Source organism: Hypanus sabinus, chromosome 5, assembly GCF_030144855.1.
Source record: "Hypanus sabinus isolate sHypSab1 chromosome 5, sHypSab1.hap1, whole genome shotgun sequence".
Classification (NCBI taxonomy): domain Eukaryota; kingdom Metazoa; phylum Chordata; class Chondrichthyes; order Myliobatiformes; family Dasyatidae; genus Hypanus; species Hypanus sabinus.
Genome location: NC_082710.1, coordinates 147332041 through 147350679, shown reverse-complemented (window position 1 = coordinate 147350679; position 18639 = coordinate 147332041). Strand labels below are relative to the sequence as shown.

The following is an 18639-nucleotide window of genomic DNA, read 5'->3' as shown; positions in this document are numbered from 1 at the left end:
CTAGAAGGGCCAAATGGTCTACTCCTGCACCTTATGGCTATTGTCAGGCACAATTATTCTAAGCATCAGCATAACTTCTATTGCCAGACAGCAAGCATTTCATCACACACACCAGCTTCCCAACAGAGTTGACTTTTACTGATCCAGGAGCATCTAATACAGCAGGCAGTAACAGAGCAAGGTGGTGATGGTGATCTTGGACATCAATTCTATTCCTGCAGGAGAAGAGGACTATTTTTTTGTTACACAAGTTTTACAGACCAAAGAGACTTTGCTGAATTTGCTAATAGCCGACTATAAAGCAAGTGAGATTCCCTCACCTGATAAATGAAACCACTCATCCTGGGACTGGCAGAGAGCATGAGAAGGACATGTGGAAACAGGAGAAAATATCTCTCACATTTCTCCTAAAAAGGAACATCAGTTAGGAGTAGTTAGTTGACAACTACTTTATTCTGCAGCCACACAGAACAGTGGCCGATAAGAGTGACAAATTATTGGGCAAACATTTTAACACAACTTCTGACATATCAACTACAATTGGTAGATCCCAGTAGGAACAATGGAAACACATTTGTTCTAGTGTTTCCACTAGAGTTAGGGAAGTGAGCTTGGTGAAAGCTCATTTCCCCAACTCCTCAAACCAGCCCAGCATCATACTTCCCCAAACCTGCACATCCTCAGACTACAGCAAGTAAAATATCACCTCCCAATCCCACAGTCTCAGAGCTCCCAAACAGAATCCAAGCGGGAAAGTGGAAGGGAAGTGTGAGGAATTTCATTTTTTAGTTGGCAGGAATCTGATGAAAGCACCAATCAGAGGCAATGACAGCCAGCAGCAAACGAGGTTTATAAATTAACAGATAATCGCTCTTTTCACTTTGTTTCAGGAAACAGGAAATTCCCTGATTTTATTCAGCAATGAATGTGGGATCAATAATTCAAGAACTATTCAATTAGAACAAAACACTCCACCGCAGGTAGGCTGAGATGCAGCACCAAAGACATCAACGATGTCATTCGTTTCCTCCTCCCGAAAGGGATGGAAAGAGGGGCGGAGAACCTCACGCTGAAAGACCGGGCCCAACAATCCCTGTCGTGGCCAGGAGGTCAGTTACCTCGTTGCCGCTCTGTACCATGACCTGAGACATGTAAATGACATTGCCCAGGGATCGGATATCTTCTCCCTCCCAACCATGGACTGTTTCCGTCAGGATCTGTAGTTCCAATTCCTTTCTTTTCCGGACTTCTTGACACTGAGACTATTGGAGAAAAAGAATTAAACTTTAGCCACTGGATGCACAGACTGATAGTATCCGAGAACAGAAATTTTCCATCCAACTGAAGTGAGAACTCCCCTCTCTGAAACCTCCCTCTTCGTCACTGTCACTCAGAACACACTGGCAGTGATCTGGTCCATACTCAAGCAGAGAATATGTAGCCTGAACACAGCAATCACACTCAACCACCCGTCAGTGAATCACCCCATCTGCTCTCTCCTCCTCCTCGCTAGCAGACCTTCCCTAAGCTTGGGATAATAAATGTCTATTTGATGAGAAGCAGCTCACTCCACACACTTGAGGAGTCCCAATCCCCCTATTTTGGGCTTGGGTATCAGCCGTTTAGGCGCTCAACCAGTTTCCTAGGGAGCACTGCGCTATAAAGAGTGTAAACAGTGAAAAAATATTGAGAGATCCAGGATGCTGAGTACCAGGTTTATATGAAATTATTTAATAAAACAAGAGAAACAGTTAAACCAATATAATCAGTAGAAGTCTAACTCCAAAATATCCAGTCACATAAAGAATAGCAATTACGACAGCAGCTATATTTCATTAGGAGTTTGAGGAGAGTTGGTATGTCAACAAAGACTCCAGCAAAGTTCTACAGACTTCCCACGGAATTTCTAACTGATTGCATCACCATCTGGTACAGAGGGGCCACTGCACAGGATCAGGAAAAGCTGCAGAGGGTTGTAAATTCAGTCAGCTCCATCATGGGCACTAGCCTCCCCAGCATTGAGAACATCTTCAAAAGGAGTTCCCTCAAAAAGGCGGCATCCATCATTAAGGACCCCCACCACCAAGGCCAAGTCTTCTTCTCATTCCTATGAGAAAGGATTATAGGAGCCCAAAGACACACACACATTTTAGAAACAGCTTGCTCCCTCTGTCATCCAGCTTCTGAAAGGACAATGAACCCATGTACACTGCCTTACAATTTTTGCTCCTTTATATAATTTTTCTTATTGAAATTTATAATATTTTTAATATATGGCCCTGCACTGCTGCTGCAAAACAACAATTTCACAACATATGCTAGTAATATTAAATCTGATTCTGACCCGGAATAATAGCAATTCACTGCACAAACACTCACAACGAACATGCTGCAGCAACTTGCACCTTACCGAAAGACTTTTGAATGCAGTCATAGCTCTCTGGATGTCAGGCCAGTCAGGGTGGGATTCCTGTGGCAAAGGGTAAATGTACACATCACACATCTAGATTTCGTGCTCAGGACGCCTTTAAGAAATTACTTCACCCATTCCGTAACTCTGGGTCCTTGTTTAGCTAACTGAGCTTGTCTACTGTGAAACAGCCAATCTTCGAAGTGCCAAACCCGTCAAAGGCCAGAGACCAACCTGCACATCCACATCAACGAACCAGGGAGATGACAAATTTCAAAATCACCCAATCTAGTTAACATGTTTACAGAACTAAGCACCATTAGCAATAAGAATCACTTACCTCCATGTGACGCTCCAGTTCCTTCAGCAGAGTCGGGTATTTGTCCAGTCTCATGAAAGGTTTGCTCAGGCTGGTGGTAAGCATGAGGATCCCAGGACTGGTTGCTCCTTTCATTTCTATAAACTCCCCCAGTTCCTCACTGAAGATAACAAAACAGCTCAGAAAATGACCCCCACCAACACTCAATGTTCTCGGACAGAGCTCAAGCCAAAAAGACATTTTTTTTTTACCTCATACTTGCTGCCAGCACGCACCCCCCTTTCATGCATCGGCCATCGGCACGCAGCCCCCTTTCACGCATCTGCCATCAGTACACCCAACAGACATGTATGCCTTTCACACCTGGTTATCTTATATTGTCTTCACTCAGATGTTTATATACACATCCTCTCATACACAACAGACACTGCACAGACACCTTCCCACATACCCATCAACGTTCCCCACTCATTGGCACACCATTGAGCAAGGTTCAGTGCTGGCAGCAGGTGCCTGGAACTTCTGCTCCTTTGAAGACTTTATTCCTTTCACTGCAATAGGCCAAATCACATACCTGTGCTCTGTGAGGACATTCACAGCCCAGGGATGGTTGGCACAATACGCAAGGTACAGACTTTTCATCTGAGACATCAAGTTTGCAAAGCAGCCACCAACTTTCTGCTGGGATTCGGGTAACCTGCAGACACGAAACAACAAGGGAAATTAAAATCAAAAATTGCTGATTCCAGCAAAAATAAAGATGGAGTCTGACAGAGTTAATACTTCAGGCTGAACATTTTTCATCTTAACCATTCTAACCTGAAACATTAGCACCTTCTCTTTCCACAGCTGCTGCCTGACCTGCTGGGTTGTTGCAGCAAGTTTCTTAAATTAGGGTACAAAGTAAGTTCAGAAGAAGATATCACTGACATACGTCATGAAATTTGTCCTTTTGGGGCAGCTGAAATGTGCAAAACAAAAAGTACAAGTAACAAAAATATATAAATAGCATAAAAGATGAGTACCAAGGCTGTGTTCATGGACTGCTCATAATAGGGGAACTAAAGGTCTTGGGGAAATGGCAGGTAGGTGGAGATGAGTCCATGGCCAGATCAGTCATGATCTTATTGAATGGCAAAACAGGCTCAATGGACCAGATGGCCTACTCCTGCTCTTATTTCTTATGCTATCTGATGGCAGAGGGGAAGAGCTGTTTATGCATCATAGACTGTGGGCCTCCAGGCTCCACGATGATATTAACAAGAAGATGGTAAGGGTACTTAGTGATGGATGGCACCTTCTGAAGGCATCTATAGAGGACATCACCTCAATGGTGGGTGGGAGCTTACGTTTATTCACATAAATAATGTAAATATGACTAAGCAATTAACAGAAATTTAAGGGATAGCCAATCCATGTTTAGTTTGATTTTCATTCAGTCCCTGGTGGTGGGCATCACATCAAATGTAGCACCCATAAATGCACCTGGGGAAGTGTGATAAACTTTCTTTAGCTCCATGGCAGCCCAGTAGTGAAGGAGTTTTGGTATCTTGACCCAACAACAATGAGACAACAGCAACATTTCCAGGTCAAAATAATACACAATTAGAAAGGAACAGCTGACTTTATGTATTGCATTCCCAGTCCATGAGATTCTCTGAACTATCATCAATGTAGACATCGCAACAAAATGAGAATTCAGCTCACGCATGCTTTGACACCAATCCCTACATTCTCCTCAGTGTCAAATTCAGTTCAGGACTCAAAATATACAGTGCATCCCATGTGATTCTGCATAAAGATCAAGTAATACAATACTAGGAAGGAAACACTGAGGCAGTAGCATGGAGAGAGGCATCACTGAGAAGGCATGCCAAATGCGCAACTTGAGGCAACATTGCAGCAAAGGGGGCAACACTAGAGGAAGCTGAACTAAAAGCAGTATTGTGCTCTTTGTTGTTTAAAGACATCCCAACAGTCCTTCCAGATGGGTTACACAATTCCAGAGGCCTACTGGAAGAACAAGGTCTTCCCCTCAGTATGCTGGCTGCAATTTACTCCTCCTGCCAGGTGGCAGTTTATGAAACTCCTTTGTGCAGGTGGCTACCACATTTTTGACAATATAGTAACATCAATTAGCCACAACAATGTTGCTTCTAAAGCAATTAATTGGTTGAGAAACGCTTTGGAATGTCAGAAGGTTGTGAAAATCTGGCCGCTCAGTCTCAGTTGGTACACTGTGCTCAAGTAGCCAAGCCTTCTGTGAATCTCTGATTCCCAAAAGAAGATGGGAAATGAGAACCAAGAGCAAGAGGAAAGTCACAGCGACCTGCCGACAGGGGCAGATAAACCAGATTGCTCAACCTACATGACATTAGCTACCTTCAGCTGGAACAAAAAATCATCCCTTCCCAGTTACTCACTTGGTACAATCTTCTAAAGACTGAACAAGACTCTGCTGGAAGGAGCAGATGTCCTCCAGATTTCCCATCAAGGATGTAACTTCAGCAACACTTAGCCTGTAGATGTAACACATGGGAATAGGTCAGCATTTTTGATGATCACACACCCAACTAGTTACATGCTAAATAGATTTTCAGGATACGGGGATGGTGCTGCCCACCAGTCATTACCTTTCAGCACCAGATTTCTGACAGATCAGCTCAAGACCACTAGTTTCCATCCCTAAAGTTAATTTTATTAGATTCCAACAGCTTCAGACTGGTGAAGAGCTCTCATCCACTCCACTATTATCTGAAGACACACTGCTGCTGTTTGCTCTCAGCTTCCCACCATAAACATATGCAAACCAGCATCAAGTCCCATTCACCATCATCCCTTACATATTGATTTACAAAACAATTTTCAAATTTCTTATCATTATACACTAAATTTTCAGTGGATCACACCCTGTCTACCTGTACCAACACCACCCCTCTCCCCAAATCCACTGATCACTCTTCCTGGCTGCTTGCCTTTATGTTCTGGAGCTTCCTCTGCATCAATCTCTTATGTGGCTCATGAGAATTGGGAGCAGCAGGAAACAATTCAACTTCTTGTGCCTTTCATGGCTGATCACCTACCTCAAAGGTATTTTCCTGCACTATCCCCGTATCCTTTAATTCCCATTACATCCATGAACTTATCAAGTTTGGTTTTAAATCAATTTAATGACCAAGTCTCCACATAGGTAAACATATATTTCAAATACTCACACCCTCAGGATGAAGAAATATTACCCTATCTCCATCCTAAAAGGTGGTATCGCTTATTCTGAGCATGGTCCCTTGCCCTAGACTCTTCAGTCTGGGCAAACGTTGTCTCTGTAATCAGTCTATCAAACCCCTTTAAGACATTTGATGATATCATTTCTTTTTCTTCTGTTCTATAGAGAATAAAGTCCACGGACTCAATCCCTTCTCTTTGGAACCAGTCAGTGAATACTCCCTTCATGGCAATGTTATCCTTTATTAGCTAAAGAGACTAAATTATATATAATACTCTTGGTGTGATCTCACCAAGGCCCTACATAATTGCTGCAACAATTTTATTCATGTATCAAACTCTCTCATAATAAAGGACAATGTGCCATTTGCCCTCATCATCACCTATGTACCTGCATGTTGGACTTCAGTGCTTATGTAAGGATACCAAGTCCCCTTGAACATCAACATTTGCCTTTTTTCACTGTTTAAGAAATACTCTGCTTTTTTGCTTTGTGGGTTGCTTCACATTCTCCCCCACATAATGTTCTTGCCCACTCACTCAGCTTGTCAGCGTGACCTTTACACCCTCCTCCGCTCTCACGACCCTACCCAGTTTGGCCCAGGCCCAGGCTCAAGCTCAAATTTTATGCAAGCTATTCTGAGAAGGGAGAAATGTTCCCCACGCTTAAGCCTATTATAAATAACAGTTATGTGTGAAATACTCACTAACACATTGTTCAATGCCCTCCCATCTTATTCTCCTAAAGTTGTTTACTTCACTATTTGTACGAAGCGCTCAGGGTGGGAAAGAAAGCCCATCAGAGCTGGCTAAAAAATATAACAGACAGACAAAGAAACTAATCTCACTTGTCGCTGGCTTGTAAAGGTCGCAGGAAAGTTGACAGAAGCATCGTTAGTTCCTCTGCATAATCGCACTCTGTGTCAAGAATATTCTGCAGCACCTGCCCAGTAAATGACAAAAGACAGGACAATTCACAAAACCAATCACAGAACACTGACAGTAAAGAACATATATGCTGGGACCTGGAGAAAATAAAGCCTAACTGCTGGAAGAACTCAGGGAGCCAGGCGGGTTTTGTTAAGAAGGGTTAGGCCAGGCATGGGCAAACTACGGCCCGCGGGCCATATGCGGCCAGTTAAGCTTTTTAATCCAGCCCGCAGAACTTGATGAAATTATATTAATAAACATTGTTAACGTTTTTTCCCCGCAATTCTGGCATTTTCCAAATAGATGATGCACTCTATATACATTTGTGGCGACCCATTTCCTGGCACATCCGAACCGGCTCACAATTAGCCAGCGTTCCGGCTAAGGGAGATAGCCTGCGGGGATTTGCGAGCACAGAACTTTGGAGCCTCTGTGTCCTGGGGGGGGGGTGGGGCAGGTTGAGGGAGGCTTAAAAGTGAGGCTGGGGATTTCGAATAAAGTTTTTTTCTTCGACTGCAGTTACCAACTCCGTGAAGTAATTTTAGCGCTGCATGTAGCACACCGCTACACATTGACCTTTGTTGAGGTGCAGCGTATTACTCCACATTTGCGCTTTACTCTTTGTTCGGCTCGACCTATTTGTGTGAACAGGCGTTCAGCGTCATGAACATCAACAAAGCCAGCCACAGATCCAAGTTAACTGACCAACACCTCAGATCCATCCTGAGAATCGCCACAACAAAACTAAATCCAGACTTTGATGGGCTGGTTAAAAAGGGAGACCAACAACACTGTTCCCACTGAAATTAAAAATCAGTTTCTTCGTTGTGTTATGTAAAAAATGCATTTGAAAATATTTTTTTCAATAAGCCTTACATGTTACATGTCATTTCTGTTAAGTGATGGTCATGAGTAGTGCGCAGGCACGTACGTTCTCAAAATAAAAAATGCGCTTCCGATCAAATAACGCGCTCCGCATACTGGCGCGCTGTCACTGTTCTCTCCTTGTGCTGGTCGTTGTTGAGTTTTGGCACAGGGGACAATTGAATAAGAAGGAGCAGGAGAAGTAGACCTGCATCTCCTACCGTTTTTGAAATACAGACAGTCAGGAGGAGAGTGATGATGATAATATCCTGAAGGATAACAGAATTTTCAGTGCTTTAAAATAATAACTGTTACTATTAAAAAAAGCTGTATTTTATTCATTTAATTTTCAGTGTTTTAAAAGTTATTTCAATAAATAGCTAAATACCATGGGACTTGAAAGACAGATATTTTGTTGTAATGCATTTGTTCATTTTCAATTGAAATTAAAGCACATGTTTTCTACATATCCCATGATATTTTATTTTCTCTTATGAGGTGTATTACCAAAACACTGCATCCATCTGCTCCTGGTCCGGCCCCCCTGTCAAATTTTAGAACCCTTTGTGGCCCACAAGTCAAAAAGTTTGCCCACCCCTGGGTTAGGCAATGTTTTGGGTCGAGACCCTACATCAGGATATGACCCGCTGGATTTCTCCAGCAATTTTGTTTTCTCTTCCAGACCCAGAACAATCTTTGCTGGAATGACCTCGCCATTTCCCTTCTTGGGGAGGGAAGGAAGGGGCATGAGGTGTGGAGGCTACAGTTTTGACACCATGGAAACTGCAGCATCAATCACTAAACTTGGGTCACACAGCCAGGACACTGACTCACTTCCTCAGGAGAGAAAAATAACATAAGGACATTCTCCAACCCTCACCCACTCTCCCAACTCAGAATCCACTGGCACTGTGGATATCCAACACCTGTGACCATTGGCAACTGTACATTTTACTGCAACTAAAAGTGAAAACATACATTTTTAATCATTTATTATCTACATCAGAAAGACTGAGTGGGCAATGAAACAGGTCATCATCCACCTACCTTATTTCCCCTCTAGTTTCAATGTTATTCACCTCAACCATTCCCTGTGGGAAAGAACTATACACTTTCTATATACGTATAGTTGCTTCTCCTGTGCTCCTGACTGGATTTAATCCTTATCATGTTACACTTAGACTCCACTTGTATCTCCCCAACAAATGGAAACACTGAATCAAGGAATCCCTTAGGTAATTTTGAACAGCTCTCCCCAGTCACCCCTCAACTTTCTATTTCCTGGAGAGAAAAAAGAAACAACACTCTCTTTTTCATTATCTTCTTGTTGGCTAAAATCATTACATCTCCATTCAATCTAATTGTAATCAAACAAGGAGAGGTTGGTGAAACAACAAACAATATGGACCTGGGTCTCAGAGGAAGCATATCAGCAAGAAGTCAAGAAGTTTTTTGACAGAGACTGGAAGGGCCGAGCTGGCCTGTTTCTGTGTTCTAAGATAGCACAGAGCTACAATTTCTGTCGAGGTCATAGCTCAGACTTAGTTGGTTATTGAAATTCATTGCAAGGCTTTTGGCGAGAGTGAGGTGAGCTAGGGGTCAGATTAGGGCTACAGGGACAGGGACACGGAGGAGCTAGAGGTCAGGCCAGAGTATAGGCTTCCACTCTGCACTCAAACGGGCAGTAGACAGGTGATGAAAGACATCCGGTGTCCAAGCCTCCACACTGCACCTGAAAGCCAATGAAATGGATGGGTGACAAAGGTCCCAAGTCAGTGGGTCCTGTGGGAGGAACGAGGTTCAGGGAGTCGGCAAGCCTCGAGTTCAAGGTCAATTGGAAGACCAGTTGAAGCGCAATGCCTGAGGCATGGAGACTGGAGGCCTGCCCAGGTGTGTGGGTGGGAGGGAGGAAAGGGGATTATTTTGCTATTGTTGTTTGGCCCAACATTGTGGGCATGCTATGTTGGCACCTTAGATTGTGTTGGTTGTTAACACGTCATTGTATGTTTTGATGGCTATGGGTCAAATCTGACTAGTACAGAAGTATACAGCATTATTAATTGTGAAGAGGGCATGATGGAACTTAAGGTTCCTTCATAGGCAACTTCACAGACTAGCAAATTAAACCCAAGGTGATAAATTTTAGGAAAAAAAACATATGGTAAAACATTACAGAGTGAAAAGGAAGAAATACTTAAGTCTTTAGAGGAAAGGCTAATAGATAACCATTCACACCTGTAGCACTTCACATCCAGAGCTTTATGAATGAAGTCACTGAGTACCACACAAATGCAATCATCGCCACAAAAGACTGGGCACGCTGCACATGGAACAGTTTACCTGCCTTTGGAAGGATGCTTGGGATTAATTCTGGAGAGTGTCTGTAGTTTGAGTTCCAGCAGAAGAATGAGTCCCTTTCTATGCTTATAAAATCCAACTGGATATAAATCAATGGTGCAGCAGTCTTCCCCGTGGAGCTGTAACCCAGTCACTGATCAGTGATAGCAACTGACTGCACTGACGGGTACAAGTCAGTACAACTACTGCAAATCTTCCCATGCACCAGTGTCCATTGTCTAGCAGTGTCAACATTGACTTTTTAGGAAATGAAGTGGGATCTTGTATCTGGAAGTGTGTACTGATGACACTAGTGCATGGGGAGGTCCATTGAGCACATCATCTATCATTCTGATAGTTGTAGGATATGACAGTAATTGAATTGTAACTAATCCAAATAATCAATCTCTATTAACAAGCAAGTTACCAACAGGCTGAAGAGATATCCACAGGGAAACATTCTAGAAACTCCAGGTCTAAACTTACTTATTTCTCAAGGTGCTCACCCATAAATACAGCTTGAAACTCAGTTTGAACTAGGGACAAAGTGCTGATTACCTGGATTGATATAAACAAATATACCCTACCTCCCCCACTACCATAATAAACCTGTGCTACTGTAGCCCTGCATTATTGCCATGAGCAAGACAGTGCTGGTCTGCACAGACATGAACTGATCAGCCTCTGTATGCTCAGATTCATCTCTGATGACATTCTGTGCAGGGCTCCTTCAGCATCGCCACTCACACTGTGTGGCGCTCCCTCGGCACTGCCCCTCCCACAGTATAGACCCACTGTGCCAGTCTGGAGTTGTGTTCGAGGTTTCAGAATAGGGCTTGAGCCCAGAGTTCCAGTCTCTGAATGCAACCTGCGCCACATCCACAACATGCTTCTTGTGCAACGATATCCGGCAGTTTATGTAAATTGATTTCCTTTGCTTTTTGCCACACTGAGAGGGGGTCATGCAGATCAGCATCAGGGCACCATGGGCTCACAATGTCCCAGGGCACAGCATTTTTGCTGGCTGCTGCAGGCACAGGCAACCAGAGTGCCCAGCCACTTGTTGTGGCAATCTACAGCCCATCTGCTCTTTCCTGTGCCACTGCTCTTCAAGCTGTACACTGTGTACAGCTCCATCACCTTCTACACCGAAAATTTTCAATAAAATTGGAAATACACAAAAATAAACTTTGTCAGTTTAGTCTCTGTAGATTATTTCCAGCACTTTGATTCATCAGGCATTCCCAGTATCTACAATTGTTCCTCCTTATTTTCTGTAGAGTTACAATGACAAAATATACAGCTATATGAAATTAGTGGTTCTATCAAAACAATCCTCACCATCCCTCTAATCTACAGGTACCTCCACAACCCTATAATCCTAGCACCTAATTATCACTGATTTCTATTACTCCACCACTGGGGACCTTGCCTTTAAACTGCCCAAGCTCCAGAGTTGACTTCCAAAAATTCTTGTCTTCTCTTTTAAAGCAGTGCTTAAAACCTGTCTAAATAACCTAACTTTTCATCAGTTGTCCCAATGCCTCCTCCTGCAGCTGGGTTCATCTGAAGACAGCACACTGAAAAGCCTGAGGATGATTTATCATGCTAATTGAAAATGCAAGTTTTTGGCTATTATTTCATTATGTTGCTAAAGGATTTTGTTTAGAATATGTTTTTGAAGCTCACAACATCTGATGGACGTAAGTGTTTTCTGCAGGAAAGGCAGATTGACAACCCTAATTATTTCAAAGCCAGACATGTGAAGTGTGCTTTAATTCAACCCAGATGTAATTAGCAAGATACTGATAGCTTTTATCAAGAAAACGTTAATGCATATGCAGTTGGCTAACAATACACTTCCTGTCTTCCAGCAAACAAATCAATTACGGCTTCTTTATTTAAAGTTCAGGGAGTAAGGGCAGTGTTTTTGTGTTTCTCAGCTGCATAATCAGGGCAGAAATAATAGCTTATATTACAGTAGATTCTTAAAAACCAGTCTTCTCATTCAAGCAGCATCTCATAATTAACATTAAAATATTCACTGTTTTATACATTGAATATTCCTAGCACAATGTTTTACAGCATCAGCTGTACGATTGGGGTCAGCTTCCCGCTGCTGTCTGTAAGGGGTTTGTATCTTCTCCCTGTCACCATGTGGGTTTCCTCTGGGAGTTCCGGTTTCCTCCCACATTCCAAAGGCGTACAGCTAGGATTGGTGAGTTGTGGGTGTGCTCTGTTGGCACCAGAAGCGTGGTGACTCTTGCAGGTTGATCATCACTATCCTTACTGATTTGATTTGATACAAATGATACATTTTACTGCATGTTCCAATGTATACGTGATAAATAAAGGTAATCTTTAAATTAAAACTGTTTACGCTCAGTTTTAATCTCCTCCAGTTCCTTATTTCACCAAACTTTTATTTTGCCACTTTAGCTAGGCTTATTCTAGATTGATAACCATCCAGATATTGAAATTTCTTTTCATGGGAATCTATTCCACAGAGTATTACAATTTTTTTTGAAGTTCTGACATTCTCTAATAGCTGTCAAAATTTTAAACCATCAATGAAACATTTACTTTTCTGCATTTCTTGCCATCAGATTATGAATGCAGAGGATAATTTTTGCCTTTTTGTTAAATTAAATGAAAAAATGTTCACTTAATATTTCAGAAAGTGGGGCATCTTTAATAATTCATTGCCTTTCAACACACCTTGCACAAGAGTATTTTGTCTTCCAATCTCCCTCCATCCCTTTGCACTCGAAAATTTTAGAAGGGCACTTTAGCCAGTCAGAAAAGATTTCTCCATCATCAAGTTTTCAAATCAAGCCAATTAAAAACTGAAATTTCATGATTTCTCTTTGATTCTTTGAATACATCATCTCACCTTGTTCCTGTTAGCTTACTGGTAGGTTTTCTGAACTGAGCGCAGTGAGTTTGCAGGTAGGTTCACAGAAGGTGACCACCAAACACACACAGGGTGTTTAACTTAAACCATCAGAATAACCTTAAAGGAGCAGCTGACTTCTCGCCAATAAGGTAGTGATATTATCTGTCCAAATGGATCTCCAACCCATACCAGAAGTTCTGGGAGACCAGTACTGCGACTAACTGAGCTTGTAATACTTGTCAGGCTCTTGGGTAAGTCAGATTTAAACACTTTGCAGCCTGACATGAATCACGGGGCTGGGCACTACACTAGTTATGTAATTGTTCATATTAACAGCTTATGAAAGTCAAATAAAATTGCCTTTAAGAGCACAAATTAATTTTAAATCATATTCCCAAATATTTGCCCAAATTAATCAGGCAAATTCCTTGCCTGCTGCTTAACCAACTCATTTTGCTTGGCTCCTTTCCAATTAAAAATTACCACAAAGACTTGACAGGAGTTCTAGGATCCTGTTTATTCAGTGTTTTGTAAATTCAGCCACTGTACACTACTAAGCCAAAGATACCTATATGCAATTCAATTTTTTCCACCAAGCTGAAAAATAACATGAGCTTTTAAAATGTCTCACTTTAGGAATATGTTAAAATGGCAAAACTATTTTGCAGGAAGCTTCAGTCAAATCCAACTCAACATAAACAGCAAGACACACTCACCACATTGTAGTAGCTTTTACTAACAGGAGGTGTTTCAAATCCTTTGGGTGAACTTTTCAAAGTTGCTGACTTTGGAGAGGCTGGTTTTTCTGCGGAATGAACCAATTGTCAAGTGTTTAAATCACGAAATTCTTCATCGTGATCATCACACAACATCAACAGGTGTCTGGAAAATAGACTCTCTAAATAGGCCATTATTATTTAAAAACAATAACAATTCATTAATTTTTATATTAGTTTAAATGGCAAGTTGGAGATGAATCAGTCTCATTCTCGTGAAGACCATTGCAGAAATCAGTACTGGGATGAGGGTGAAGAGGAGCAAGGTAGGAGTGGGACAGACATTGTAGGGTGACAGAAACACTCTCACTTCACCAGTTTCATAGCTAAACAGGTCTCGTTGCAAGGATGCCCTTAATTTTTTGTAGGGAAGATGAGCTTGAAGCTAAAGAAACCATTGCTTCAGGACATCACAGAATGTTTTATATCCAATGAATTACTACTGTGTGCGCAAACGTACCATAAAACTGTCTCACAATATATTCCCACAGAAAGCAAAGATGATAAAAGTCCTTTAATCTGACCTTTGCATTCACATTTGTGAGAACAGGGAACAGAGTTCAGATTGTTTTCAAACATCGACAAACACAAGCCAACATCTCCCAGTAATACCTACAAACACTTGTGATAATGGTATGATCTCTGCAACTCTTCCCAGAGCAGGTGTTACTGTTACAGACTGGACTGAAGAGCCTCTGTTAGGACAGCTAATTGTACAAAACAGCCAACCAGCTTTGCTGCAGACCCCTACACTGTCCAAACCAATGGATACTGAATGGATCCACATTTAGCATACTGGCTGTGACCTCCTGACTGAAATCTAAACTCCACTAATTTGTCAATAAAATCCAGCATCCTAATGGCTCTGCTTACTGCTGTCTGCAGAATCGAGTCAAGGACAGAGTAGGCACTTACTCATTAACAAAAGAAACAAAACTTGGACAGAACTGAGAAAGTGAGATTAGCTTCAGGTGAGGGAGAGGGTGGGGAAGGATGGGAGAGGACAATGGGGGAACATCTGAGTGGCTGAGGTTAGGTTTGCCATGGTGACAAGCTGTTGAAGATGACATCTGGTTCAAAAAGTGTAGGGTGGAAATTGGGGGAACGGGAAAACAACAAATGGACGCAAAACCTGTGAATGCTCAGCTGCCTGGCAGAAATTGGGTTGAGCGCGACAGAAATTGCAAAGGAGATCTGTTGGATATAGAGACCGATCATAGAAGCAGTTCATCCTTACTCTGTCCAGCAGAAGGGGTAGAAGGTAAGGACCAGCACAGAGGGATCTTGGAGTGGGATCCAAGTCCTGAAAGCGGCAACACAAGCAGACAGATCAGTAAAAGCATGTGTCATGCTGCCCTCATTGTCAGCCACAGTCTACAAGAATCAGGAAGTCATATTGCAGTTGTACTGAACTTTGGTTACGCTGCACCTGTGTGAAGATCTGGTTGCTCAATGCAGAAAAGATGTCAAGGCTTTGGAGAGACTTTGGATGAGGCTTACCAGGTTGCAGCCTGGATTAGAGGGCATGTGCTATAAAGAGAGATTGGATAAATTTGAGTTGCTTCCTCTGGAACAGAGGCAGAATGGAAATGTGATAGATATTTATAAAATTATTTACTGGTATAGATAGGTTACAGAATATCTTTTCCCCAGATAGAAAAGTTGAATACTAGAGGACTAGAGGGCATTGCTTTAAAGTGAGAAGGGTAAAGTAAGTGTGTGTCTTCTTAAATCACCCTATCCACCTGTGTTACCACTTTCATAGAATTTTTGATTTAAATCTCCAAGACCCCTCTGCTTATCAACATTCCAAAGTCCCCTAATAATTACTGTACACATCCTACCCTTGTTTGACTTCACCTCACATTTCATGTGAAGGGAGTGAGTGGAGGTGATGGAGAAGTTACAGAATATGGCAAGAACTGCTTGGTCACCTTCAGGAGGGAATCCAAACACAGTCTGGTTGACCACCATGTGGCACACCAACGTCCAGTCACAGGACACCTGAGCTTTCACTGTCTCCCACTTTAATTCTACAGTGGGAATTAAAGTGGGAGACAGTCACTTTACTACAGTCACCTGTGTGTTCTAATATACTACTATACTAGCATACTACTGTGAGATATGATGCAAGATTGGAGAACATAATCTCACCTGCGCAGAATGCAGTCTTCCACTCAATATTGAATTTAATCACTCCAGGAACATACTTGTGCTGTGAGTTCTGCTATAGCTTATTCACTTGTAATACTGACTCAGTTTTTCCCTCTGTTACCACGTCCAGCCCACTGTTTCCTGTAGCTCTGCATTTCATGGTGTTTAGATGTACGTTGTTTCTTCTCTCTCTCCAATGTCCCTTGCTAACCAGAAGTCGGCATCAACACCATTGTCAATTCTGACCTCACCCTATCAAAGATAAATTCCTTTATCCTATCCATCTCCACCCTCACCTCATCTTAAAATGATTATTCCAGTCCTCACAAATGGTCATCAGCTTGAGATAACCATTTCCCTCTCCATGGATGACCTGTATGTTCAACTATTCTATCTCTGTTCATGCTTCCAGCACCTGCAGTGCTTTAGAACTGTTGGGATTTAGATTTGGTACCCCCTTGCTGCTGAGACCCAGGGGAACCAGTTCCAATGTAACAGATTGTAATGTGGGTGAAATCACTGCTGGATAATTCATTCCACCACAGCAGGAAGACCTCTTCAGTGCCTCTGGAACACAAATGCTCCAAGAAGCATATGCCTCCTTAACTATCTTGGAGGTGAGGCAACTTCTGGAATTGTGTAAGCGACTGATGGAGCAACTTACTCGTGTGACTCTCAGCAGTGCTCAAACATGGCTAGGTAGTTGTATCAAACTACTGCCAGCAGGTGAACCAGCATATCAAAGCTGACAAAGGGATCTTGCACTAACATAATTCTGTGTGCTCTTTTATGTAATAATGGCTTTAAAAAAGTTTCAACAAGCCCTATTAATCATCACTTTATGACTATATCGACATTCACAATGAAATGCTTGGCTATGCAGAAGTTTGCTTTGAACAAAGTAATTCCAAGATCAGGCCTGAAACTATAGAATTCTGTAGTCTCTGTCCCAACTCTGTCACAAATTTATTCCACAAGTGATACGTCTTCTATTATCTTTTGAGCTATCTAAGTAATACAAATACTTTTTTTTAACTTACCATTCAATTTGATTTCTCTCACGTAGTTGCTAGGAAACCATCCATTTTTGCCATTGAGTGTTCCTTCCCACCAACCCCCTTCCTCAATTCTGGTCACATGGATGATATCGCCCTTGTTAAAGCAGAGTTCATCCTCATTGGTCTGATAGAAATTGAATTTTGCTTTCACCACCATATGATGTTTGCTGTTATCTGTCATGTCCTTCCAAAAAAAAATAATTTAAATCAACATTCACTCTTTCACTGGGATATTTGCAATAAAAGTTAAAATACAAATCTTTATAAACAAATGGTTTGCACTGTGGACAATTCTGCTGACAAGGTACAGGAGAAGGTGCAGTGGTTTACTGTTCTCAGTGATATGGAGAAAGAGAAGCATGATTGTTCTTAAAGCAGATTTAATAATGGCTCAGAAAATGAAAGACTTGATAGAGTAGGCATTTTCATTCACAGAACAGTCAATGGCCAAAAATGCACAATTGATAAATGTTCTGTATTAATGGGTTTTGAAAATCTGGCAAATACTGATTGAAAGAGAAGCGCAAACAAGTTCCAGATTGGTATTTTCTGGAGAAATTTGGCAAAAGAATTAAAATACCAAATCTTATTTTCTGTAATTTATGGTTTTCAGAACCTTACAAGTGAGAATCTCCATCACAGGAAGGGGTCGAGATGACAGTTAGAGAGGTACCTCTATAGGAAGGTTTTAGAGGGATATGGGCCAAACATAGGCAGGCAACTTGGTAAGGATGAACAAGTTGGGTTGAAGGATCTGTTCTTCTAACCAGCTAACTCCTTGAATCTTGGCCTTGCACCTGGAACAACCACTATTTCATTGACATTGCACTTGCTTTCACCATACTGTCCTTTTGTTCCTTGTTTTGTAGGTCTTGGTGCCCTTTCTGCTGCTCTGCAGCCTCCAGAGATGAAGGCTCTGAACCAAATCCTTTGCGGACACTAAGGTCTTCAAAAATTCCTCCCAACTTCAAGGAAATAAACCATCCAGACATAAGAAAAAAGGGTAGTGAGATCATGGACCATATGCAGATTATAGAAGAGGGTGTGCTTGCTGCCTTTAGGCAAATTAGGTTGGAAAATTCTCCAGAGGCTGAAGAGGTATCCCCTCAGACCCTGAAGGTAGTTCGTGCAGAAACTGCAGAGAAACTTAAAAATGTCCTTAGCCATGGATGAGGTGCTGAAGGATAGCTAATTTGCTTCATTGTTTAGGGTGGCTCTAAGAACAATTTATAGGCCAACAACATTAGTCATGGGTAAACTACTGGAAGATTACACCAAGGGACAAGATACATCAATATATGTAGAAATAGGACCCAATTAGGGATAGTCAATGTAGCTTTTGCATTGCAAGTCATGTCCAACCAATCTTATAGTGCTTTTCAAGGAGGTCACAGAATCATTTAAAATCATGACTAGGTTAATATCCTGATATTAATATCATGACTAATTTGTTGTTTTGTGGTAACAATACATTGGAATACATCATAAACTATAAATTATTATAAATTTATATAAAATTAAGTAGAGCAAAAAGAGAGCAAACAATAAAAAAACATGGTCATCTACATGGATTCATTGCTCGTTCAGAAATCTGATGCTAGAAGGGAAGAAGCTGTTGCTGAAACATTAAGAGTGTGTCTTCAGTCCCCTGTACCTAGTCTTTGGAAGAT

The 18639-nt window shown here is 41.8% G+C and overlaps 1 protein-coding gene across 6 annotated transcripts in view; it reads right to left on the bottom strand.

Annotated features, from left to right (window-relative positions):
* LOC132394434 (rho guanine nucleotide exchange factor 7-like) overlaps positions 1 to 18639 on the bottom strand; it is a 75798-nt gene that overhangs the window by 31407 nt on the left and 25752 nt on the right. For 5 of the 6 annotated variants that reach the window (XM_059970591.1, XM_059970589.1, XM_059970590.1 and 2 more), the window contains exons 5-13: positions 16952 to 17153; positions 13698 to 13786; positions 6803 to 6897; positions 5153 to 5248; positions 3304 to 3426; positions 2751 to 2889; positions 2411 to 2470; positions 1119 to 1262; positions 321 to 407 (exon numbers count right to left, since the gene is read on the bottom strand). In XM_059970591.1, the coding sequence (XP_059826574.1) occupies positions 321 to 407; positions 1119 to 1262; positions 2411 to 2470; positions 2751 to 2889; positions 3304 to 3426; positions 5153 to 5248; positions 6803 to 6897; positions 13698 to 13786; positions 16952 to 17153 (1035 nt within the window). The remainder of the gene's footprint in view (positions 1 to 320; positions 408 to 1118; positions 1263 to 2410; positions 2471 to 2750; positions 2890 to 3303; positions 3427 to 5152; positions 5249 to 6802; positions 6898 to 13697; positions 13787 to 16951; positions 17154 to 18639) is intronic. The other variant, XM_059970588.1, reaches the window with a different exon arrangement.